Source organism: Malus domestica, chromosome 15 (assembly GCF_042453785.1).
Source record: "Malus domestica chromosome 15, GDT2T_hap1".
Classification (NCBI taxonomy): domain Eukaryota; kingdom Viridiplantae; phylum Streptophyta; class Magnoliopsida; order Rosales; family Rosaceae; genus Malus; species Malus domestica.
This window is the reverse complement of record NC_091675.1, coordinates 34,733,875-34,761,177: the sequence shown is the minus strand read 5'-3', so window position 1 is coordinate 34,761,177 and position 27,303 is coordinate 34,733,875. Positions and strand designations below refer to the sequence as shown.

Sequence of the window (27,303 nt, the reverse complement as noted above, 5' to 3'; positions counted from 1 at the left end):
TTCCATTTTTTGGACTCCCATTCTCTTGATCACTAGGTGACTTAAGAATCTCGATTCATGGTCGCTCAACCTTGAATTTTATGTCAAGGGGTGTGATTTAAACATTAAAGTACATTCACTCATTCTTTACCCTTGATCTCAAATCCAAGAGAACATGAATTTCTTGGTCGCTATGTGATCAAGAGAGCATTTTTGTCATTTTGGACCTCTTTATGGGGTATCAAAAACCACAGCCAAATCCAAAAGAACCCGAAAAGGGAAAAAACTGTTGAGTGACTAAGAGTGAGTTCTTTTGCTGAAGTTATGGGAAATTGGGCTTACTAGCCGTTTTACAAATACACCAACCAAAATTAGTCATGCTCTCATAACGCAATCCCTATTAGCCCTCTTTGATGAAAATACCCTCAAGTTTAAAATCTCTTACTAAAAAATAGTGTCCGTAATGTATTAATATTGTGTCAATAATCTATCAATATCATGTTGAAAATGTATTAATACTGTGTCGTGTCGATAATATATTAACTTGAGAATATTTTTGCCAAAAAAGAGTGGGTTTGCAAAAGGGCTACTTCGCAAGTTAATGAATTCACGATTTACAGGACATATTTTAGCACACAGAGACGGCATAATATTTACATCACGAACCAATTGCCTTTTGAATAAGACATGCTGTTTGATAATTTTACAAAACTACTACAACAATATATACCTGCATTGTGAGAGCTATCATCCACCTTTTTCCCTACCAACTCGCACCCTTCGATTTTTGTATAACAACAAAAAAACCTTATCCCACTAAGAGGGTCAGCTATACGAATCAACGTCATTGCGCTCGGTTCTGCCTAAATACGATTTTTTTTAAAGCAAATAATATTTTCGAAACTTACAGTAAGAAAAACATGAACTCCCTTTCCTGCTTTCTTTTTTCTTAAAAAGGAACAAAATCGGTGGGAATCAAAATCCGACATAGTGCGTGTAGTGTGAGTAGGCACCTGACTGCATTGCAATCGGGGCTCTTGTAACATAATCTGGAATGTCAAATGCGTCTACAAGTTCCTTTGCTATATTTCTCACCTGAAAACTCAGGTACTCCATCAGTTTGTGAATTGCCTGCGCAAACAGAAAAGAATTCAGTCGAATTTGAATTTTTACGGCATTTCCTCAAAGACATGCAGGATGCATTCAATGTTACTTCTATCGTATTCGGGCTTAAATACATTTTCCATAATCCTGCATCAAAGTGATAGCATAAACCGTAGAATTACAGGAAATATTTCTTCTTTTCATGCTTCATAGGAATACCTTAGCTTTGTTTGGTGCGACATAATCAACATTACGATAGGTTCCTATGTCTTTCCAAATGCGCTCCAAGGCATAAAGATCACAGACGAGTTTCAGAGCAGCTCGAGAACTTGGATCTGGACACCTGGCAAATAAATAACCCATTTTAGAAACTCAAAATCATAATGGAAAGAAACGAATGAAAGTAACAGAGATCTAAGAATTACTTCTGGACAGCTTCAACAAACTTGGCAAGGATGACAGACTCAATGTGGGACTCTGCAAGAGTCAAAAGGTGATTTAAGCATCTATTCCATGCACCAAAACTGCCAAGAGTTTTGGAATGCTTGCGCAGTCTTACTGCAACACTTTGAAGTAATCGAGAAGTTCGGTACTGCCAGAGGACAATTATGTGACAAGAGTTTCAGTTTTGTTATATACACTAAGACAGGATTTTGATCATAAAACCAAGTAAAAACTCACTCTGAAAGCATCCAACTGGAACTTAGGATCTCGCAAATGGTCTTCACTTTCCCATCGAGCAGTCACTGGATTTGGCTGGGACAGATATGAGTTCATGGACTCTCTGAGGTAGCTCCATGTGACTGTGAGTGTCCCGCCTTGAAATTTCTCCTTATATTGCTTCAACAGATCACCAGCAACCTGTGTCACCAGTGAAAACTAGTGTGTAATTGCTTATGGCAAATGTATGTCATCTCTTGTTCTAACACTTCATGCTCAAATGGTTTGGGCACCCATAATGTTCTATCCTATGAAAAATTCCAGATCATAAAATAAAATAGAAAATTCCAAGCGAGGGTGTAAAGAATGTGATTTGTTCAGAACCTGTTGTAGGAGCACTGTATTGTCCCCTTCAAACGTCTGAAAAATGTCATGGTCATTCCTCAAGCTACCAAAGCGGTTGACAGAAGCATACCCATGGCCTCCGCAAGCTTCCCTGCAGATACTCAATGACTTTGCTGTATATGCTGTCACATAAGCCTTGAGCCCTGCTGAAAGGGAATGGACGTCACCCACCAATTGTTCATCATGAGACTTTTTCATCTCTGAATATTTCTCCACCAAATGCGACGTGGCAAAATGCAATGCATAAGTTGAAGCCAGCATTGGCATTAACTTGTGTTGTTGGGACTGATAATCAAGAATACTGACTTCAGGTTGCTTGGAAGGACCAAACTGCTGTCGCAGTAGAGAGTATCGGATTGCAATTGTGGCGGCGACCTTGAGGACACTAACTGAAGAATATGCAAGACCGACCCTCCCACCTACAAGTTCCCCTAGAGTGGCAGCAAATCTTTTATTTATAGATGGTAAGCTACTTGTGTATTTCCCATCCCGGGAGACATCTCCGAATCGATTAAGAAGATTATCACGAGGGATTCTCACTGACCGGAATCTTAATGCTCCATTGTCTACCCCATTCAGACCCACCTTGTGGCCACAATCCTGTATCTCAATCCCTGGAAGAGTTTGGTGGGTCTTGAAATCTCTTATTGGCACAATGAAGCCATGGACACCCATATCAGTAAAACCTTTTGTGTCATGAGTCGGCAACATCAGCTTAGCAAAAACAGTAGCAAACTTTCCATGAACGGCAGCATTGCCAATCCACCATTTGATTGCCCCATCATTGGGTGTGTCGATTATAAATTCATCTGTGATTGGATCAAAAGTTGCCACTGTTTGAAGACCTTGAACATTTGAGCCTTAGGCACAGAAAAAGGAATAATGAAAACAGTTAAGATTTGAATTCTAGATTTAGTAATACACAACAGTACCTGAGAAATAAAAAGCATAAAATGAAAAACAACAAAGAAAATCTGAATCAAAAGATGATAGAGAATCACAATGAACCAGTCTCTTCTTAAAAAAGTTAAAGGGTAGTGGTATCCACCAACAACAACAACAACAAAGCCTTTTCCCACTAAGTGGGGTCGGCTATATGAATCCTAGAACGCCATTGTGCTCGGTTTTGTGTCATGTCCTCCGTTAGATCCAAGTACTCTAAGTCTTTTCTTAGGGTCTCTTCCAAAGTTTTCCTAGGTCTTCCTCTACCCCTTCGGCCCCGAACCTCTGTTCCGTAGTCACATCTTCGAACCGGAGCGTCAATAGGCCTTCTTTGCACATGTCCAAACCACCGTAACCGATTTTCTCTCATCTTTCCTTCAACTTCGGCTACTCCTACTTTACCTCGGATATCCTCATTCACAATCTTATCCTTTCTCGTGTGCCCACACATCCCACGAAGCATCCTTATCTCCGCTACACCCATTTTGTGTACATGTTGATGCTTCACCGCCCAACATTCTGTGCCATACAACATCGCTGGCCTTATTGCCGTCCTATAAAATTTTCCCTTGAGCTTCAGTGACCTACGACGGTCACACAACACGCCGGATGCACTCTTACACTTCATCCATCCAGCTTGTATTCTATGGTTGAGATCTCCATCTAATTCTCCGTTCTCTTGCAAGATAGATCCTAGGTAGCGAAAACGGTCGCTTTTTGTGATCTTCGCTAGATTGCTCCGGTCATTAGTGTGGATAAGTATATAAATGGATAGAGATAGGAAAGCAAACACCAGATGTACGTGGTTCACCCATATTGGCTACGTCCACGAAATAGAAGAGTTCTCATTAATTGTGAAGGGTTTACACAAGTACATAGGTTCAAGCTCTCTTTTAGTGAGTACAAGTGAATGATTTAATACAAATGACATTAGGAAATATTGTGGGAGAATGATCTCGTAATCACGAAACTTCTAAGTTCCGGAGTGTGGTATCGTCTTGACTTGCCTTATCTGTCTCGTAGGTAGATGTGGCATCTTCTCTGGAAGTACTCTTCCTCCATCCAGGGGTGGTATCTTTAACTGGTGGAGATGCACAAGGTAATGTATCAATTTCACTTGAAGCTTACTTGTAGTTTCAGGCTTGGTCAAGCGCGATACAAACCATGTAGTAGGAGTCCTCCAAGTCGCCGAGCTAGGGGATCTGCTGAAAGAGGTGACAGACAAGGTAAGCAATCAGAGCTCCAAGCAATCAGTCCCAGATCAGAACTTTGATTTCGAGTTCCGGCTGATTGTTCACATTCTCCCTATCTTGCAGGCAGCATGAAGGATAAAGAGAAGAAAAATGAGAAGAGATGATATGGGATACTTTTGCTTTTGAAGAAGTAACTTTCCACAGGCTTATTCTTGAACTGGGCTGGAGGGTTTTCTGGTTTCCTCCAGAGTATAAGGCCGACTAAAGAATTTGAGGGTCAAAACAAGTCCATCAAATCTATAGTATGTTCGACCCTGCTGATATGGGATACTTTTGCTTTTGACAGAGTAGTGGATGTATCGGCACGTGTGCTGTTACGCTTGTCTCCATATGCTTCCTTGTATCCTTCTCACTTGCCCTATATGTTCCTCAGGCAGATGCGGTATCTTCCCTGGAAGCATAAGATGTTGAAGATGAGTACTCGAGAGCAATGCCAGGTAAGTAATCAAGTAAGGGGTTCCAGGCAGTCAGTTCCTGACTGGAAGCTTGATTCCAAGTGTTGACTGATTGCTCTCTTTCTCCTTGTCTTGCAGGTAAGAACAAGGCCAAAGGAAAAGACAGGAAAAAAACATGATATGGGATACTCTTGCTTTTAACCCTGATGATATGAGATATTCTTGCTCTAGTATAGCTTGTTTGCAGAGGTATTATCGGGGAGAAAGAAAGCTGAATATTTCGAAAGGCTTCTTTGGGAGTGCCCTCTCAAATATGAGGAAGGGTTGAGCATTTTTGCAGGTCTGCCTGTCTGTTGCGGATGGAGGTCAACATATATAGGAGTCTCCCTAACAACAAGTAGTAATGCTATTCCTTTACCCTGCTTGGTCATAACACGGTAGTGGGAGCTGCCAGCTTCACATGTTTTAACTCTGTCAGAGCACTTTGAAAAAGTGGTCTGTGGTATCTGGAAAGCTGATGTTGCGTGTAAAGATTACAGACAAGCTTTATCCAAGGAGATCCGGCTCTTGAAGTTGGGAAAGTGGTGCCTCTTCGGTTTTCGAACAAGCAATCCTGTCGGAGATCTGGCTCTCGAGATTCGGAGAACGATGCCTTTTTGATTTTTGAGAAAGCAATCCTGCTAGGGGTCTGGCTCTCAAGATTCGGAGAGCGGTGTCTCTTCGATTTTTGAGAAAGTAATCATGTTGGGAGTCTGGCTCTCGAGATTCGGAGGGCGGTGCCTCTTCGATTTTGGAGCAAGCAATCTTGTTGGGAGTGTTTTCTCGAATGTGAGAAAAGGTTGGGCATGTTTGCTAGTCTATCTTGCCACGAAGCACAGAGGTTGACACACAGAGACTTTCCAATTATCCAGCAGTGGCACTGTTCCTTTACCCTTGTGGGTAATAATATGGTAGCTAGACCTTCAAAATTTATGTGTCTAAACTTTGTTAGTGCTGTTTCTTTGCTATTCTTTTACCCTTCTTGGTCAGAGCGGTGTAGTGGGAGCTGCAAGCTTCACGTGTCTCAACTTTGTCAGAGAACTTTGGCAAAGTTATCTGTGGTACCCATGAGCTAATGTTGCGTGTGGGAAATGGGTGATTGAACAGTAAGATTCATGTGCTTTCTACTTCACCAGAAATCTTCGACATAATGCCCATAATTTCCGCAAAGCTGACAGGTGCTGACAAGGCTGGAAAAGTAGGTGCCTCTTCGATTTCTGAGATCGGCCCTCGTGGTCTCTGAGCAGCCCAGCTTTTGAGAAAGCAAGCGCCTCTTCGATTTCTGAGATCGGCCTTCGTGGTCTTTGAGCAGCCCAACTTTTGAGAAAGCAAACGTCTCGTGGTCTCTGAGCAGCCCAGCTTTTGAGAAAGCAAACGCCTCTTCGATTTCTGAAGCTCCGTCGAGTGCAGATTTTTATAGAGGCTGGCATTAAGTTCCAAGGCACACTTGAATCTCCACCAGTAGAAGCTCCATTCTTGCACTTCTAAGATCTTGATTTGTCCGACCTCTTCTCTCTTCAACACCTTTGAAAATGTCTGGCCCCTCCGACCGTCGTTTTGACTTGAACCTTGTTGAAGAGGCAGCCACGCCTTCTCCAGACAACATATGGCGCCCATCCTTCGTCTCCCCTACTGGTCCTTTTACCGTTGGGGATTCCGTGATGAAAAATGATATGACCGCTGCGGTAGTGGCCAGGAACCTTCTCACTCCCAAAGATAACAGACTACTTTCCAAACGGTCTGATGAATTGGCTGTTAAGGATTCTCTGGCTCTCAGTGTTCAGTGTGCAGGTTCTGTGTCTAACATGGCCCAACGCCTATTTGCTCGAACCCGCCAAGTTGAATCATTGGCGGCTGAAGTGATGAGTCTCAAACAGGAGATTAGAGGGCTCAAGCATGAGAATAAACAGTTGCACCGGCTCGCACATGACTATGCTACAAACATGAAGAGGAAGCTTGACCAGATGAAGGAATCTGATGGTCAGGTTTTACTTGATCATCAGAGATTTGTGGGTTTGTTCCAAAGGCATTTATTGCCTTCGTCTTCTGGGGCTGTACCGCGTAATGAAGCTCCAACTGATCAACCTCTGCTGCCTCCTCCTTCTAGGGTTCTGTCCAGTACTGAGACTCCAAATGATCCCCCTCCAGTGCCTGCTCTTTCTGGGGCTCTACCGACTGCTGAGACTTCTCCTAAGCAACCTTTGTGAAGGTTCCCTCTTGTTTGTTTATTTTGACTCATGTATATGTACATATTTGTGACTTATCGGGGATATCAATAAATAGCTTTCCTTCATTTCAAAGTATTGTGTTAAATACACCAAAGCCTTCTTCGCTAAGTTCTCTGAATTTTCTTTTGTTGAAGCTTGTATGTTGAAGCTTTGTGAGTGGAGCATGTAGGTTGAGGTAGTATTCCTTTAATTTCCCGAGTGAGGAAAACTTCTCGGTTGGAGACTTGGAAAATCCAAGTCACTGAGTGGGATCGGCTATATGAATCTTTGAACGCCATTGTGCTCGGTCCTGTGTCATGTCCTCCGTTAGATCCAAGTACTCTAAGTCTTTTCTTAGAGTCTCTTCCAAAGTTTTCCTAGGTCTTCCTCTACCCCTTCGGCCCTGAACCTCTGTCCCATAGTCGCATCTTCTAATCGGAGCGTCAGTAGGCCTTCTTTGCACATGTCCAAACCACCGTAACCGATTTTCTCTCATCTTTCCTTCAATTTCGGCTACTCCTACTTTACCCCGGATATCCTCATTCCTAATCTTATCCTTTCTTGTGTGCCCACACATCCAACGAAGCATCCTCATCTCCGCTACACCCATTTTGTGTACGTGTTGATGCTTCACCGCCCAACATTCTGTGCCATACAGCATCGCCGGCCTTATTGCCGTCCTATAAAATTTTCCCTTGAGCTTCAGTGGCATACGGCGGTCACACAACACGCCGGATGCACTCTTCCACTTCATCCATCCAGCTTGTATTCTATGGTTGAGATCTCCATCTAATTCTCCGTTCTTTTGCAAGATAGATCCTAGGTAACGAAAACGATCGCTCTTTGGTATTTCTTGATCTCCGATCCTCACCCCTAACTCGTTTTGGCCTCCATTTGCACTGAACTTGCACTCCATATATTATGTCTTTGATCGGCTTAGGCGAAGACCTTTAGATTCCAACACTTCTCTCCAAAGGTTAAGCTTTGCATTTACCCCTTCCTGAGTTTCATCTATCAACACTATATCGTCTGCGAAAAGCATACACCAAGGAATATCATCTTGAATATGTCCTGTTAACTCATCCATTACCAACGCAAAAAGGTAAGGACTTAAGGATAAGCCTTGATGTAATCCTACAGTTATGGGAAAGCTTTCGGTTTGTCCTTCATGAGTTCTTACGGCAGTATTTGCTCCTTCATACATATCCTTTATAGCTTGGATATATGCTACTCGTACTCCTTTCTTCTCTAAAATCCTCCAAAGAATGTCTCTTGGGACCCTATCATACGCTTTTTCCAAATCTATAAAGACCATGTGTAAATCCTTTTTCCCATCTCTATATTTTTCCATCAATCTTCGTAAGAGATAGATTGCCTCCATGGTTGAGTGCCCTGGCATGAACCCGAATTGGTTGTCCGAAACCCGTGTCTCTTGCCTCAATCTATGCTCAATGACTCTCTCCCAGAGCTTCATTGTATGACTCATTAACTTAATACCCCTATAGTTCATGCAATTTTGTACGTCGCCCTTATTCTTGTAGATAGGCACCAAAGTGCTCGTTCGCCACTCATTTGGCATCTTCTTCGTTTTCAAAATCCTATTGAAAAGGTCAGTGAGCCATGTTATACCTGTCTCTCCCAAAACTTTCCACACTTCGATTGGTATATCGTCTGGGCCTACTGCTTTTCTATGCTTCATCTTCTTCAAAGCTACAACCACTTCTTCCTTCCGGATTCGACGATAAAAAGAGTAGTTTCTACACTCTTCTGAGTTACTCAACTCCCCTAAAGAGGCACTCATTTCATGTCCTTCATTGAAAAGATTATGAAAATAACCTCTCCATCTATCTTTAACCGCGTTCTCTGTAGCAAGAACCTTTCCATCCTCATCCTTAATGCACCTCACTTGGTTTAGGTCCCTTGTCTTCTTTTCCCTTGCTCTAGCTAGTTTATAGAATATCCAACTCTCCTTCTTTGGTATCTAGTCGCTTATACATATCGTCATAAGCCGCTAACTTAGCTTCTCTCACAGCTTTCTTCGCCTATTGCTTCGTTTTTCTATACCTTTCACCATTTTCATCGGTCCTATCCTTGTATAAGGCTTTACAACATTCCTTCTTAGCCTTCACCTTTGTTTGTACCTCCTCATTCCACCACCAAGATTCCTTTTGGTGTGTGGCAAAGCCCTTGGACTCTCCTAATACCTCTTTTGCTACTTTTCGGATACAACTAGCCATGGAATCCCACATTTGGCTAGCTTCCCCCTCTCTATCTCACACACACTGGGTGATTACTTTCTCTTTAAAAATGACTTGTTTTTCTTCTTTTAGATTCCACCATCTAGTCCTTGGGCACTTCCAAGTCTTGTTCTTTTTTCTCACTCTTTTGATATGTGCATCCATCACCAACAAGCGATGTTGATTAGCCACGCTCTCTCCTGGTATAACTTTGCAATCCTTACAAGTTATACGATCCCCTTTCCTCATTAGAAGAAAATCTATTTGTGTTTTTGACGACCCACTCTTGTAGGTGATCACATGTTCTTCTCTCTTCTTAAAGAAGGTGTTGGCTAAGAAGAGATCATATGCCATTGCAAAATCCAAGATAGCTTCCCCATCCTCGTTTCTCTCCCCAAAACCATGGCCACCATGAAAACCTCCATAGTTGCCTATCTCCAACAATCAATAAAATAATTTCTTCACTGCAGGTGAGAAACCTTAACCTTAAATGAAAAAAGCCCCAGCTAACGCCTTGACCACACCTAGGCAAGTTTAAGCCTACTCCCACTGGGCAGAGGCATTTTCTTCACTGCGCTGCCTAGGCACGCCTCAAGGCTTGTTTTTACAACTCTGCACACCCCTTTTTACCTTTCACACACACCTCTCAATTTTCGTCCATCGGATTGAATGAATTGAAGAGGATCAAGGGGCAAAAATTTACAGGGGATGTGTGGGAGGTAAAAAAAGGTTGTACGGGTAGCACCAGTGCACCACCCAAATTAAAATGGATAACTATCACCAATAAATCAAAGATTCAAAAGTGGATGGGCGTTGGTTGTTATAAATATTTTAGCACCCTGTCTATATCAACTCTAACACTCCAAACAAAGTAACTAACAAGTTATCAAGATAAATCTTGGAAAACTATCTTCATAATCATGCCTAATAAAAGTTTTCTCATTGGATGGTTTATTGAACATGATTCGACCTTCTCATGATAATACTACTAATTAAGAATTACAATCTGTGGTTTCACGAAAATAAAAACTGTAAAAAGTAGATGCTTTTAAATGTCTATATATATGTGTGTGGGGCACACCAACCATTCCACAAAATCACACAATGAATGTATGGATAAACTTATAATGTCCCAGCATTAAGCATCGCTGTAATATCAGCTTAGGCAAAAGGAAGGAAACAAGTAAAAGAATGGGAGTAGCAGAATAGCTCACCATGATGCAGTTCAGTCATAGCAAAACAACCTGGATACTCCAGATTATCGATACCATCAAAATACATATCCTTGTGCTTTTTAGTTCCTAAGTTAAGTACAGAACCTCCCCAAAGGCTGCAAAATTAATAAAAAAATCAGTCACGACAAGATACATGATGTAAAGCTAGTGCAATTAGGCATCATGCTGCGTTTCAGGCATACAAGCACTGGAGAAAAGAGGCCCCATAACAAGTCCTTGTCAATTTAAGAGCCATGTAATCACATCATTTGAATCCAAGCACCAAATATCAGCAATAAAGCATGTGATCTTTGAACAATGACGAACTCTGCAGGCCTTCCACTTTAATGGAACTTTCTGCCTTTCAAAATCCATTGCAGTTCTCGTATTCAAAGCCAAAATTATAATAGAATTTCTACCTCCCAATTTTTCTGTAACCTTCCCCATCTCAGAACGTTATAATTGCACAATTGCCCCTTGTTCACGATCTTTCTGTATGGTTTCAAATTGTTCTTTAAATTTTATTTTTCTGTTATATTCCCAATCTTGACCCAGTCCACCTTAAGCCCGTTCTATTAACTTATATTTTAAGCACCCTCCCTCAGAAAGGGCATCCAACATGTGAACTATATGTAATAAATAGGGAAAGACAGAGCAATAGGAAAATTTGAGCACCAGACTTCCTCTCCCCAGCATGAAATTTTTTGTTGGGTAATCACGGCCCCAAATTATAAGAATTTTTAGTGTGGTCCAACACTCTCGTTTTAGTCCAACAGTTTTGTTCATAGACATGGCATAGCACTTCAAAATAACAAACTAACTCATCCAACTCCAATTTATTGGTCGAAATCCTTGTCAAACTCTTCCTCCTTTTGTTGGAACCATCAATTTAAAGGGATTTCACATTTGGTGACAAGCCATTAACTAAACACAACACCTAACAAGGGGCAACGAATGGGGTTACCGATCATACAAATTCGGTGCCCTTTATACTAAAATTTTCATGATGTAACTGCATTCGTCAGTGGTGCGTATACAATTGTAAGAGTACACCGAAACATGAACATCTACACAGCAACAATTCTGTATCTATTTACATCTCTAATGCTCATATCTTTCTACCGCAGTGTGAATGCGTCTGTATGCACATATTTAAGGCCCGTCTTACGGAGCAGTAACATATTAATTAGTGCAGTACCCATCAAATCATAAGCAATTACAATTTACAACACATATACACCATATATAATGATATAATCTACAAAGAACCAAAGCCATTCGATTCAAGGGTTAAATGATTTCGTGAAATCAAACAATCAAACAACACAAAACCAGCGTCAAAAACACCCTCAATTCCCCAAAATTCCCACCCAAACTTAATACACAAAGCGATCAGCAGCCAAAAATGCCACAAAAATCAATGAAAAAAGATGAGAGTAGTACTGTAGTAGTGGTAATCAATCACCTGTACTGCACCCCCATCTTAATCCCGAGAGACATGTCGACGCTGCCAACGGCCTCCAAAATAGCGAAGTACTTAGCCGGTTCATCAACGACGTACCTGAAAGGCCTGATCCCGGCCTCTCTCACCAACCCAACGAGCTGCTTCATACAAAGCTCCCGATGGTCGTCCTTCAAAATCTCCACCGGCGTCTGAAGCTCCGGCCGCTTGTTGAAGTAATCCAACACTCTGTCCTGGATTTCCCGGTGTTTTCCTCTCATGTAGTTTGAGAGGCTGCTCGTGTCCACCGTCAGCTTCGCCGCCTTGGCGCACTCCACCAGCCTAAGCTGCTGAGCGGTGTCGTTTTGGAGATTTCGGTGATTAGGTGTCAGGTGTAAAGACAGCCGTTGGATGCGGCGGCTGACGGCCTGGGATTCGTCCTCCGCCGTTGGATCTGGTTGTGGACTCTGCATCTTTTTCTTTTTTTTTATTGATTTCGGAGACGGAGAAATTAGGAGGAGGAGGTTGGCTGGTTCGTTTACTAATACGGCAATAGGTGATGACGTGGAGAAAGGTTACTTGTACGGGAAGTTGGCGGTTGGTATTGGCCCGCATTTCAAATATATAAATATATATATATATATATATTTTTTTTTTTTTTTAAATTTACGTACTTATTTGTTTTTTTCCAACAAAATTTACGCACTTGCTGACACGCTAAACTAATTTGCTAGTTGAACTGGTAATAATGTCTAACCCAACCATCATAACGCCATATATGTCATAAATCGTTCCAATAAATTGTAAATAACTTTGCATCCGTGATATTTGTTTTTAGAGGGAAAAAAAATCTCGCTACATTAATCGCTTAGAGCGTGGTGCCTAATTCATGAATTGTGCATTACGTCCAAAATCCGAGGCCTATATCCTATGCTTCAAATTCCTCCTAGAGATACTTTAAAATTCGACTTTTTAGCTAAAATGGTTATTGAGATTGTCCACAATCAATCATTTTGATCTTTGAATGAAAAATTATGTTAAATAAGGATCAAAATAATAAAATAACCTTAAATTTAATAAACAATAAGCCAAAATGATATGATCAAAATTGAGGGTATTTTTGTTATTTTATTCTTATTTTATGAAGATCTTTCATGGAATGACCAGAATGATTGATTATGGACAAAATCAGAGACCAATTCTATCTATTTCAAATCTCAAGGATTAAAGTGATGAGTTATGCAAATCTCAAGGATTATTTTGGTTAAAAAGCCTTAAAATTCTAAACCTGAAATCATCAACCCCAAACATTAACAAACCTAAACCTTCAAAGTCAACCCTGAGCTCTAAAAAAAAACTTTATAAAACTCTTAAAGAAATAAGTTTGAGGATAATATTTACTCACATTTAGTCACAATTCATTGGGACGATATTTTTCCTAAAATACTTAGTTGGGCATGATGTTTTTCTTTAAATATGGTATTGTTTTCTCCAAACATATGCCCAACTTGATATTTAATATGAATTTTGTTGCAGTCCTATTTAGAATAGGAATGTGATTGTGTAAATCCTAGGAAATATGAGAATGTATCTTATATTCCTATTAGGATTAGATTACCTATTAAATATTGTAATCCTAAAGGGAAAGGTTTTACCCTTCCTACTATTATAAATAAAGGCACAATGGGGTGAGATAACACACACCCACAATTACACATCTCTCTATTCTTCTCTCTATTGCCGCACCCCCTCTCTCTCTCTAAAGCCTCCATAATTGTTCAGTAAATTATGCCTACAACACTTTATCAGTACGCTCTTGACGCTGCGCTGACAAGAGAGTTTGATCTTCAATCTGGGGAGTATTATGTCTTTAATCATTCTTTTCATGATTAATTTAATTATTTTATTGAATTGATCTACATGCTATTGATTCAATTTAATTTTTCTATGTTGAACGTGATACAACGAATTGGAGATGCAATTTCGGCTTTCGGAGAAGAATCTTCTACAAATTCAAAGACTTATTCGTTTTCTGCTACTCATGTACGCTTAAAATAAAGGAAGATATTTGAAACGACCCATGAAGCATGAAAATATTTCTCATGATGCATGAACCCCCTACATTTATATTTACCTTCCGATATATATATATATATATATATATTGTATATGTTTCATATATTTGTCAATATATATATTTGTTTCATGCATTACGCAATAATTGCTATGTGGAATTTGTGAGTCAAAGAATCGAAAGAAATTAGAAGCATATTAGGGTTTTCCTAAACCCTAAAGGATTTGAAAAAAAAAATAGGGGAATAAGGACATGGTGCGGCACACCACCGCACCATCATTGTGCAAATAATCACCAGGCCTAGGCCTGGATTTTACCTCGGTAGGGCCTGTAGCCCTGAGCCTATGCACACTGGCCTTGGCCCGCAGCCATCCAACCTGCCCAATTGTCTGGGTTGTCCTCACATACACACGCTGCAACCTTTTTGGTTGCTGGGTTTTGTTGCTCTGGCCCGCATACATATAGCCAGCATATGCTAGGCTTGTCCTTGAGCCACCCATACCCAAGCCCGTGACCTGCAGTCATTATGGAGCTGCTTTCACGCAGCCAGCCTTCGTTGGGATCCCCATGACAACCCATAGGCCAGCATGAGCTGAACCTGCCCGTGAACTCCCCATAGCCCAAAACCGATACCCAACTACGACTGGGGTTTCGTTCCCTCCCCGATAGCCTGCAGCCATACCCCGAGGCCCTTTTGGGCCTTGCCGTTTTTACTCAAGGCACCCCGTGCCTTCCTTTTTTTTTCACGGTACCCATGGCCAAATTATTTTGGGGCATTTTTCAGCCCACAAGCTATTATTCTAGCATTCTAAAATAATTTAACCCATATGTTAATATTATTTAGCTTCTACAATCGACCCTGTATGACCCGATTTATTGAATTAATTAAAAGTGACCTACAGTTCATTAATCTGATAATGAATCCAAAATTATTGACCTTAAGATCACTTTTGGACATTAACGATTCAATAATTTATTTCTCTTCTTTGAACCGTCATATACTTTCGTAGTAACGAAGCTCTCACACTTGAGTTCCCGAAGACAACTCAAATCCACTACACTAATTTACTATATTGCATTCTAAGTTTCTTGCAGGAACCTCTCTTTTATGAACTAAATGTTCATAAACTAAATCAAACCTGTAGTTTCGAATTTAGTGCCTTTGAAACCAGAAGTTTTCATAAAACAATACACCCATGAAAACCCGACGTTTTTCATGAAAACCATGTCTTAGAACTCAAATTTTCTAACTTTGATGCTTATGGATGATTCATTCCCATAACACCAATCACAATCTTGTTCCCTCAAATTCAATGAATTGTCGAATCGTCACAAGTTTGATTTTCCTGAATTGGACGTTTCTAATAGAAACCACTTTATGTAGGGTACAAGATGTGAATCTCCACATGACTATTAAGAAGCTAAGAAATCATTGAAGCCAACAATGGCATGGAAGAGCTGAATAAGCCCCTGCCATGATCTTCATTCGAAGACTTATGCTCAAAGCATTACAAATGGAAGTACCTCCCGAACGAGGATTCCATGGCTCTTTGACTCGCTTCTACGGACCGTCTAATCATGAAAGATATTGCCCAAAGCAAACCATGATTACGTCCATGAATGAGAACTAGGGGTGGGCGCGGTGCGGTTTGGTGCGGTTTCGAGTGAAACCACAACCGAAATCGAAACTTTTTGCGGTGCGGTGCGGTGCGGTTTTGAAGCCAAAACCGAAATGAAACCAAACCGTTTGGTTCGGTTCGGTGCGGTTTCAAACGGTTTCGGTTTGGTTTTTGAGAAAAAAATGTACAATTTAAAATATACACATATTTATGCATAAGATGGTCTTATTTTCCTTGTATATTAATTAATGAATATGCACCAAAATTGCACCACTCGGTGCAAACCCAGAACCGCAAAACCACTCAGGTGCAGCATAACCTTTTGTTCCTCGGATAGCGGTATGAGTCTGGCTCTGATTCATCATCAAAAGTTTTGCCACAATGGATAATCTGCGTGCTGCACTCTTCCGAGGAGTGTAATAATCATCGAGAAGTATGTTATGTGGCTTTATGTCACAATGGATAATCTGCGTGCTGCACTCTTCATGCAAGTACAAAAGCCCTTTCGCAATGCCATAAGCGATTTCAATTCGCTGTTTCCAACTTGGTTTGATATCAGAAAAAAGAAAGCTTGCCAATGTGCCATTGCTCAAGAACTCATAAACTAGCAATTTCTGTTGCCCCTCATCACAATATCCGAAAAGACGAACCAGATTCTTATGATGCGTCTTACCAATTACATTCAGTTCTGTTTTAAACTCCTTCTCGACATCTTGCATAACATAGCGTAGCTTCTTCACCGCCACTTTGACACCAGAACCAATTTGCATCGCCCCTTTGAAAACCACTCCAAAAGCACCCTTTCCTAATTCTTCCTTGAATCCATTTGTAGCTTCTTGTAGCTCTTCATAGCTAAAAGAGTGCAAATTCGAGTCCAAAACAATATCGGTACTAGATCTTACCGGTTTCTTCCGGAATATGAAGAAAAAACCGAGACAGAGAGCAGCAACATTAACAAATATGGAGGTACCTAATAGTGCTGATCCCACACGTACAACAGTGGTCTTGCTCTTCTCTTTATCATCTGGAATTGGCATTGGAGGAAACTGCGGAGTTACATTATCCTTTCGGACTTTGATGAAGGTCTGTGAATTAAGATTGAACTGCACTCTCCCGTTTGAGAGAGGTAACTTCTTTTTCCAGCAGGTTTCAGACCGGAAAACAGCAACAGCGCACAAACAATCTTGAAAGCAAGACTCTTTGCACTTCTCCGCTGTAAAAGGTTTTAGCCGCACATAATCTGGGGTTGGCCAATCAGTATTTGTCTGCAATTCGACATCATACAAATCTTTTCTGGGACTTTGTACCTCATCTCCTTCACAGCCTTGTCTAAAATCAGGTTTACAGCCTCGGTACAAGTCCTTGGGATCAAGAAAAGAAAACCCTCTTGGGCATTCGCAGGTTGGCCTATGATCTTGATTCATCTTACAGACACTGTTGTATCCGCAAACACCAACGCCCATGTCTTCCATAAGTGCTTGGCAAATATCAACCGGCTGATACCACAGAGGACTACTCCAGCTTGCGATTCCAGTGAAATTTTTCGGGTAAGAGTATAGCATGAAAATCCCATCAAAATCAAGGGTTGCCCTTATGTAGCTGTCCCTCACCCACTCGGTGCAAACCCAGAACCGCAAAACCAAATGTATAAGTATAACCTAGTTGAATGAACTAAATAAAAATAAAAAAGTGCGGTTTCGGTTTCGGTGCGGTTTTGAAAACCCAAAACCGAAACCAAACCGTTTTGTGTGCCGCGGTTCGATTTTGAAACCGAAACCGTTTCAAAACCGCAAAACCAAACCGTTTGGTGCGGTTTGATTCGATTCGTGTTTCGGTTTCGGTTTTCGGTTCCAAGTGCCCACCCCTAATAAGAACAATTCTGAAGTTTATAAATCCGATCGAATTTTGACTGGAGAATACTTTTCTCGTCCTTCCTTGTTTCTAACTCGCCTTTGAAGCAGCAGTGTAGATAGCGGAAGTTTATCAAATTCTCGGATCTGATTACTACCACAAACGTGAGAGAAAGGTATGGACCCAGTTCGGCTGGAGTCTACCGAATGGCTCGACCCAGTTCTGTCAAAACCAAACCAAATGGTGATGCACTGCTTCGGCAGGGATACATTGAATGGCATATTCTTTCACAATACAATTTCGAGTTTGTGTTCACAAACATATTGTATAATCAGGGCCTGCCAAGGTGTGGCATTATGCCCGAAGCATAATCCTTGGTACATAAGACCTAAAACTTCAAGAATAAGGGATAATATTCTCGAACCTCAACCTTGCAAGAATCTACTCCCGTCTTGATGGAATAGATCATTGGTTATGCACCTGTTCGTGCCCCTACCAATGTTGTTGAGGAGTACCATTCTAGTAGTCAATATGTGAGATTGATTTTGCTCCACCGAACATCGTTGGCAAAGCAAAATTTCGACATGGATGACCTCAATTTAATAAACAATAAGCCAAAATGATATGACCAAAATTGAGAGTATTTTTGTCATTTTATTCTTATTTCATGGAGATCTTTCATGGAATGACCAAAATGATTGATTGTAGACAAACTCAAGGACCAATTCTATCTATTTCAAATCTCAAGGATTAAAGTGAAGAGTTATGCAAATCTTAGGGACTGTTTTGATTAAAAAGCCTTAAAATTCTAAACCTGAAATCATCAACCCCAAACATTAACGAACCTAAACCTTCAAAGTCAACCGTGAGCTCTAAAAAAAACTTTATAAAACTCTAAAAGAAATAAGTTTGAGGATAATATTTACTCACATTTAGTCACAATTCATTGGGACGATATTTTTCCTAAAATACTTAGTTGGGCATGATATTTTTCTTTAAATATGGTATTGTTTTCTCCCAACATTTGCCCAACTTGATAGTTAATATGAATTTACCTTTTTTTGTTTTCTAAAAATTGTTCAATATGAAAAATACCTATCTAAAATACTAAAATACCCTCACTTACTAGTATCCTTCACTCCTTGCTTATTTTGTAGAAAAAATAACTCGCTCATTGTCTTCTCTAGCAAAGCCATCTTCCTTTTTTTATAAGGAAATCCATCGCATTTTATTGTTTTTATTCTTATGCTATGTTTGTTTGTCATTCTGTATTACAACAAAAAGGAAAATGAAACAATAGTAAATAATGAACCTTCACCATGTTTTTCCAATAACATTAAGATAGTACAATTAAAAAAGAAAATAGTGCACAACCTCCAATTCAAATTTCTATATTGCACAAAATTTGCCAAAAAAATGAGAGACATTTTCCCAATTTTTCTTCATGTTGCACAACGCCAACATATCATGGGTGGTCTCCGCATCTCCAATTTTTCTTTTTTGCAAAAGATCTACAACAGAAATAATATACTTCCATTTTTTCCACATGTGCACACCTCTAATTATCCATTTTGCTAAAAATCTACAAAAGAAAGTTTTGATTAGTTTCCAAACTCCTTCATCTTGTGAAAAAGCATTAAAGTTTGTTGTTGATTCTTACAAACAGCAAGTTAAACGGGTAAATATAGTAATATGATTAGTATTTAGGACATCGAATACACATATGTACTTGTTTGTATGTATTTGTAGTTGTATATTTATTTATTATATTCACATTCGGTAATTGAGTGAAAGGAACATTTTGTTGTCAGCTTGTCAAAATGTTCAACTTGTCATCTTGTCTAAAACTTTTAGAAGTTGGAAATGAAAACTTAGTTCCATTTGCTATATTACGTAAGAGGCATAAGGAAAATGAGAGTTGAAGTTGATATGTTTGAAAATGAAGATACTGAGATAAATGAAATTGAAAAACTAAGAATTATTTCAAAGTAAGGCAATAAATTGGTGCATTGAATCCTTTGTATAGCTTGAAAATGTTGTTCTGTTTCAAAACCAACATTGACATATCCCAACATTTATGTTTAAAAAAGTAAATTAGAATTCTCAAGCTCAACACTGACATATCTCAACATGTTCTTTACCACTTAAATCAGCCTTGTCTTTTAGATTTTGAACACTTGTGCAATCTATTTTTTCACCAAGGTTTTTCTTTATTTCTTTTAAGTCTTTGAGCATCTCAATTGAACGTTAATGTACTTATTTAGTTAACTTCTCATGTTAAGCAAAAAAGGAAGCAATTTTACAAAAATTACGACACAAATGGTTATAGCGTTTTTTCATAGACTCTTTAGAATTGTCATGAGCATTCATTCCATGGTAATCCTTCATATTTCTAGTCTTTGCCTCTCTCTTCCATCGATTTAATATGTAATGAGATGAAATTTTTTCATATTCTTTTTATCAAGCACTTTAATTGCATGAGCACATAAAAATCCCTACAAAAGTGAGTTTCATACAAGTACAATCAACTATCTAAGTTTAAGCCTCAAATTTAAACAAGTTTTATTGACGTTTACTAGCTAGCACATAATACTTTCTACTCCATAGTCATCTTAGACATATCAACTTTGTGAATCAAAATGTTGAAGACGATGTGGTAGCAGAGAACGCTACAACTAAGAAAGCATGTATACTCTTTTGGGAAAAGTTAAAATAACTTTCGGGTATAAACCTCCACTGCTTGCTACCACATCTTTACATTTGCTAATAATAGGATTGTCTCCATCATCTTGAAATCAGCAAATAATTCTAGATATCTTTGATCAGCCAACACTCTCTCATAATGTTCAAAGAATCATAGAAAATTACGTTTTGGCTTCATATATTTTTTTAAGACATTGTTCACTCTTCGTGCCAGTAGTGAAAGTATGTAGCCATTACACCAAAGCCTATTTTTCTCGTAATTTAAATATGCAACACAACCAATCGTTCTCTTGAAAGCTATACTTCTCAAGCATATTATTCCATGCTAGATGCTATTCATTTTCATCCTTATAATCACATACACGTGCTGAAATCATGACCAAGTTCTACTGATCTTTGAAAAACATGCCTCATTCTTGGCAGTGTTTTGATAAAGTGTCAAACACATAAATGATGACAAGATTCAGGAAAGACTTGAAATATTGCCATTGCCATTACACCTGATTAATTCGTAACATTGTTATTTTAGACATTGCTGAAATAAAATATTAAACAGCCACATTAAAGAAGTTGGTTTCATCATACAACAAAACTGAACCAAATACTACACCTTGCTTATTTGCTGCATAAAAATATGAGGAGTTATTCGAGTGCATTTTTGGATATATTGCAATATAGCACTAGCATCTCCCTTTTTCATTTTATTCTTTTGCTTACTATGCATATAATTCTTATAATCTGTATCTAAAAATCCAAGATTGTCACGCCCTCCGACTTGTATGCTCATTAGCTCCACAGTTGCTTTAAGAGGTAATCCTATCTTTTTCTGCATGATCAACATGTGCTTTTTGAGCCTTTTACATATTTCTATTGATCTTAAGCATATGCTTCATTGGTGTTGCAACCAAAGCATGATTATGACCTTCCTCAATTAATACAACCTTCAACTTTTCATTCTTTTAAAGTAGACAAGTCATATGTGCTCGAAAACCAACTCTTGGAATTGATTGCAAATAAGATACAACTTCACGTCGTTTATCTTTTTGGTCGGTAACATTCTTTTGGACAACAATAAGTTACTCAAGACACCAAATGCATGTTGTTTTTTGTGTGGTGATGTTTTCATACATCACCATATGTGAGATTTTACGCCTTGTAGCTTAATTTTAGCAGAGCGAAAGACTGTAAATTGGCCTATTTGTGGGAAAAGTTTGGAGAAATGGGAGAATGTTATGCATGCTCTTCGAGAATGTGTTGGAGCAGACCTTGTGTATGTGTGGGCTCAATCATGTTTAGGGCATGAAAGGGAAAGAATAGTTGATTTCAAGATTCATAGAGCTTTAATTTTGTCAACAAGTTGTGGTAGAAATTTTTACTATGCTGCACTAGTCTATCTAGAATGATACAAATAGTTTCTTATTTCAACGAAATTTTTTTTGATGTTCATCACATTTTACGGAGGAAGGGGTATTGAATTGCGATTTTGAGGGATTTTAACATAGGTATTCAATTGAGATTTTGAGTGATTTTCTAAAACTTTAGGGTTATTCAATCAGGATTTTGAAAGAGTTTATAAAGTCCACGTGTATTAAATTAGGATTTCATTTTAAAAAGAAGAATTTCAAGGAAATTAAAGAAATTTCGTAATGCATTTTTTTTTAAACAAACGATAGTATCTACATTTAGGGTTTGTCTTAATAATGTGATTCAATTTCGTCTTCGGCAAGAATCGAACCTCAGACCTCTCACTTACAAGTGAAGAGGAATACCACTAGACCATAGTACTAAGTGGATGTGTACTCCAAAAAATTCATGAATTTCACCTTTCCCACTGAAACTTTGAAGGATTCCACTAAAAATATACTTGAAATCTCTGAAATTCAATTAAAAGGGAGGGGAATGGTGTATTCAAATGAGATTTTGGACGAATTTAAGGGATTTCAAAACTATAGAGTTTGATAAAGTTATAATTAATTTTGATAGATTCTATGAAGTTTGTTCTACGATGAAGGTGGGATATGCTGAATTGTGAGGTGGTTCATTGGCGGCCTCCTCCAGATGAATGTTACAAAATTAATGATGATGGGGCAATGCGAAGGGAGGGTGCACATAGAGGGTGGGGGTCAGTTATTCGATATGAACAAGGGGATTCTTGTGGGTCAATTGAATTTAGCTTGAGCTCAAGTACTAAGGGCATGTTTGGTGGACCAAACATGATAGGATTTCGTATTTTGGACCGGTTAGGTTGAGATTGGATTGGATAGGGTGAGCTTTTTGTCTACTGTTTGGTGTAGTCTAACTCCATTGGATTGGGATTAGAATGAAACGTGAAATAGCACTTAAACAAGTCGTGACCACAACGAAGATCGATGACTGTATACGACGCCGCCCACTCACAAACTCGCGCAATCGCCCACCCACCAACTCGCGACGCCACCTGCCTACTCACCAACTCGCGACGCCACCCATCCACCGACGATCAACCCTAATGAAGTTCACGACCCACAACCTCTTCATGCATTTAGATCGACGCTAAAAAATCGCAACCCACCAACCCACCATAATCCACAACGCCGCTCACAAACCCGCGACTTCCATTTGCAATTGAGATTATGAGAAATGAAGTGTGCGGTTTCCACCTGCAATCAGATATGAGAATTTGAGAAAAAAGATCCTCTAACGCAACAACAACCTTACAACGATACTTGTGATGACTCTATGACGATGTTTGGGACGACAACGCAACAATGCTTGGGACGACACCGCAACACTGCTTCAATGACCGCTCGATGATGGAAAGAGACAATGAGACTGACAGTAGAGGAAAGGTGATGACTAAATGGAGGAGGCATCTTGCATCGTCCGCGACAGATTGGACTTGTAACCCGTGTGTAAGGGGGGTTACATAACCCGCCTTATTTTAGATTCATAACTCATATTATCCAGTCCTGACCATCTCACATGTTGACACAATAAAAAATAGACTGGACTCATAGCCATTTTAATTGAATATAACCTGTCGCATCCAACCTATCAAACGGGCATAAAGAGGCAAGCCTAACAAAAAAACACTTAATGGGTTCAAGACCAAATCAAATACAACGATTGGATCAAACCGAAAGCAATTATTTTATAGAGTTTCATTTTCAATTTTAAGGAAATTGGTGTAAGATTGGACTCAACTAGTAGTGATAAAGGTGTGTCAACCTGTTTCAATTAGGGTGTGTAAAACCATGTCCTATAATTGAGGAGTTACATCCATCGTGCTTTGCATTTTGAAGCACGTATTAGAACTACTTCATCCAGTATTGGAACTGAAAGCAACGACTCTATAACAACCTCCACGATAGATGGAAGTTGCGTAACCTTGCTTTATTTAAAAAAAGGATTCCCTGCTCATAGAGAAACTATTCTTCATTTGGGACTATCACCATAAGAATATACAGGTCTTCAAGTGAGTAGAAGAGTCTCTTTGCATCGTGTTTGTGGCCTCTTCAGGTAAGGTTTCACTAATCTTGTTGCATTGTGTTCTAGGGTTTACCGTTAGCTTTTAGGGTTAATTCCAATATTTGGTATAACAGGCCCTAGATCCAATGCATTATTTCCAATCACTCTGATAATGATTAGATTCATATTTGCTGGGAAAACCTAATATATATAATTCTTTATTTTTCCAAACTTAATGAAACTGGAGTGTATATTGATATATATGTATGCTATTTCAAGCCTGTGTTTCTTGCCATTTGAAGTTGTTAAATGGTAGCATTAGAACTTGTTGTCCTTCAAACTTGTTATATGTGTTTGATTGATTTAAATGGCTAATTCTTATCTTGCAAGAATATATTGGTTAAGTCTGACATGAAGGTAGCTTGAAATATTGGAGTCTAGAGATTGAAAATAGATCATTCAATCTTGATCAATAAAGGTAAACTGAGTTAATTAGTGGGAGTAGAAGTTCTCTCTTGTGTGGTCATCCATAGCTTCTTCAGGTAGTATTTACGTACTTTTAATCTTGTGGTGTTGCTAGCAAGTTTCATATACAAGTAAACTTGTTATTAAACTCTCCTTCCAAAACAACATATATGTATAGGTAATTAATGGCTTGCTAATGAATTGGACAATTGCAAAGCTATAGTGTTATGTCGCTAACAGTTTTGATTCATCTTGTTAAAGACTCCAAACAAATAATCTTCACGAAAAAGTGGGATTATTAGGAATTTTATATGACAAAAACTTAATTGTGGTTTATGGTTGTCATTATTAATGGTTCATGTGTATAAAGTTTTTAAGACACTGGTTGAAAGGCATCATGATAAAGATAACTCATCTCCAAGGTTATTGAAACCAAAGGCTTTTTGCAGGAGCAATAACCATGATAAAGTATTCTTGAACAAATTTTGTTCAGGGTAATTTTTACATAAATTTGTGACTAACAGTTTATAACATGAGACTAATCTTTCCAAAGAAAGAAAAAATGATTGATTCAAATTGTGACTCAGTGTATAGTATTTCATGATTCCATAAGGCAACTTTAGTCTTTTGTCCAAAGATGTGATTCATGTTGGAATGTGAATTTTGTGAAATAGCTATACAAATAAGGATGCATAATGCATATTTGACAGTTTATTTTTCTTGCCCAATGGTTTAACATAAATCTGTGTTTAATATTTGAAGTTGTTTCACATCAGGGTTTGCGGAGTATAAGCTATTCGTTGGTTTCATCAATGACTTCTCCAGGTAGGTAATCATTCATCATTTTACACTTCCAATATGTTGTTTGTTGGTACACTCTTTGCATATAGGTAATGTCTTCTTGACTACACTATTATACATGTTGATATATATATATATATTGACACATTGACATTGGTTGATATTAGGACTAGTGATTTCAAGGTTCTTTGATCAAACTTGCATCTTAATTATAAAAAAGGGATCGATGGTCTCCTTGTCCAAAGGTGTAGATCATTATTTTTGGTTCAATTAGGATGGCATTGTATGAATTTATTTCATTAAAGTTTGTGAAAGTTTTGCCCAAGGGTGTTGAAAGTTTTTCATGAGGTAACCTATGTAATGCGTGATCAAGAGGTAAAGTTCTTTGTTTTTATTTACGAATGCTTCTGCTATGAGCCTCATTATAGGTATGTAAGGGACCAATTTTATGAAAGCATGAGATAGAAATTGTTTTTTGCCATGTCATAGAATTATTATTTTTTTTTTTAAGCGTGGGAAAATCATGTTGTTATATATTTTGCTCTTCATGAGAGATGTCGATGCACATAAATTGATTGGCAAATTATGTCTTGAATAAAGCTTAATCAATGGCACATATATGGACCGCGAAAATGCTTGATTTTTTGATATATAGTATGTACATGTGTCTTCTCTTACAATGCACATTTTCGTGATCATTGGTTATGTATTTTAAGAAGAGAATGCTTTGAATGATGATATATTCTTCTCTATAAGAGGAACTTATAGGTGCACAACCCTAACATAAAAGGAAAGAAAACTAATTACAAGTGATTACATGGGATTACATATCAATTAGGGATCCTACCTAAAATACAAAAGTCAACACTCCCCCTCAAGTTGGTGCATATATGTCGCTCATGCCCAACTTGTTAAGAAACTTGAAAACTTGTGACTCGAAACAGCTTTTATGAGGATATCTGCCAACTGATCTTCTGTTCTTATCGCCGGTACTTCAATTATTTTCCCTTCCAATTTTTCTTTGATGAAGAACCGATCAACTTCAACATGCTTTGTTCTATCATGTTGTACCAGATTATGTGCAATGTCATGAGCAGCTTTATTATCACAAAATAATTTCATGGGCTAATCATGTTGTATACCCAAATCACTTAACAGAAGCTTAATCCACAAAATTTCACAAATCCCCAAAGCCATACCTCTGTATTATGCTTCTGCACTGGAATGGGCAACCACATTCTGTTTCTTACTTCTCCATGTAACCAAGTTACCCCCAACAAACGTAAAGTAACTTGATGTTAAACGTCTATCATCAATGGAACCTGCCCAGTCTGCATCAGTATAACCTTCAACACTAAAGTGATTATTCTTCTTAAACAAAATTCCTTTGCCCGGACTTCCCTTCAAATATCGCAATATTCTCATCAAGACATTCATATGTTGTTCTTCAGGATCATGCATGTATTGACTCACTACACTCAAGGCATAAGTAAGGTCCGGTCTTGTGTGTGCCAAATACATCAAACGGCTTACTAACCTTTGGTATCTTCCTTTGTCAACTGGTACTTGATTAGGATCAACATTAAGCTTCAATCCTTCTTCTAATGGTGTAGCTACTGGCTGACAAGCTGACATGCCAGTTTCGTGCAACAAATCAATAATATACTTCCTCTGAGACAAAAAAATTCCAGAACTGCTTCTCGACACCTCAATCCCTAAAAAATATTTCAGGGATCCAAGGTCATTCATTTCAAATTCTGTAGACAGGTATCTTTGCAAGGCCGCACGTTTTTCCAGATCATTACCTGTTACCACCATATCGTCTACATACACAATAAGTGCAGTAAGCTTCCCATTCTGTCTTTTCAAGAACAAAGTATGATCAAAGTTACTTTGTCTATAACCAAATGCTCTCATAGATTTTGTGAATCTTCCGAATCATGCTCGAGGGGACTGCTTCAAGCCATACAAGGATTTCTTCAACCTGCACACTTTTCTTTTCTATTTATCTGGAGCATTACATCCCGGTGGAAGATCCATATAAATCTCTTCTGTCAAGTCTCCATGCAAGAAGGCATTCTTCACATCAAACTGTTGTAAGGGCCAATTAAGATTTGCAGCCAAGGACAACAAAACACGAACTGTGTTGATCTTCGCTACAGGTGCAAATGTATCTGTGTAGTCGATTCCATATTTTTTAGTGTATCCTTTTGCTACCAGTCTTGCCTTGAAACGATCCACCGTCCCATCTGCTTTGTATTTCACAGTATAGACCCATTTGCATCCCACAGGTTTCTTGGCAGTTGGCAAATCTATGATCTCCCAGGTAGCATTCTTCTTCAAAGACTTTAACTCTTCATTAATTGCTACTTGCCAACGTGGATCAGTTAAAGCCTCATGCACATTGTTAGGAATAGATACAGTAGATAATTGATGCACAAACGACTTATTTGATTCTGACAGGTGA

The 27,303-nt window shown here is 38.8% G+C and overlaps 2 protein-coding genes across 2 annotated transcripts; both read right to left on the bottom strand.

Annotated features, from left to right (window-relative positions):
- Positions 1–605: 605 nt before the first annotated feature.
- Positions 606–12,487, bottom strand: LOC103401681 (acyl-coenzyme A oxidase 2, peroxisomal). The gene is made up of 7 exons (XM_008340390.3): positions 11,901–12,487; positions 10,436–10,551; positions 2,128–3,008; positions 1,765–1,944; positions 1,509–1,675; positions 1,303–1,426; positions 606–1,110 (listed from the first exon to the last, which is right to left on the bottom strand). The coding sequence occupies exons 1-7, from the start codon at positions 12,347–12,349 to the stop codon at positions 955–957; spliced, it is 2,073 nt and encodes a 690-aa protein (XP_008338612.3). The 5' UTR covers positions 12,350–12,487; the 3' UTR covers positions 606–954.
- A 3,327-nt stretch (positions 12,488–15,814) lies between these two features.
- LOC103411895 (G-type lectin S-receptor-like serine/threonine-protein kinase LECRK4) lies at positions 15,815–26,753 on the bottom strand. Its single transcript, XM_070812909.1, has 4 exons — positions 26,642–26,753; positions 26,374–26,551; positions 22,675–22,762; positions 15,815–17,227 (listed from the first exon to the last, which is right to left on the bottom strand). The coding sequence occupies exons 1-4, from the start codon at positions 26,751–26,753 to the stop codon at positions 15,815–15,817; spliced, it is 1,791 nt and encodes a 596-aa protein (XP_070669010.1).
- Between the last annotated feature and the right edge of the window lie 550 nt (positions 26,754–27,303).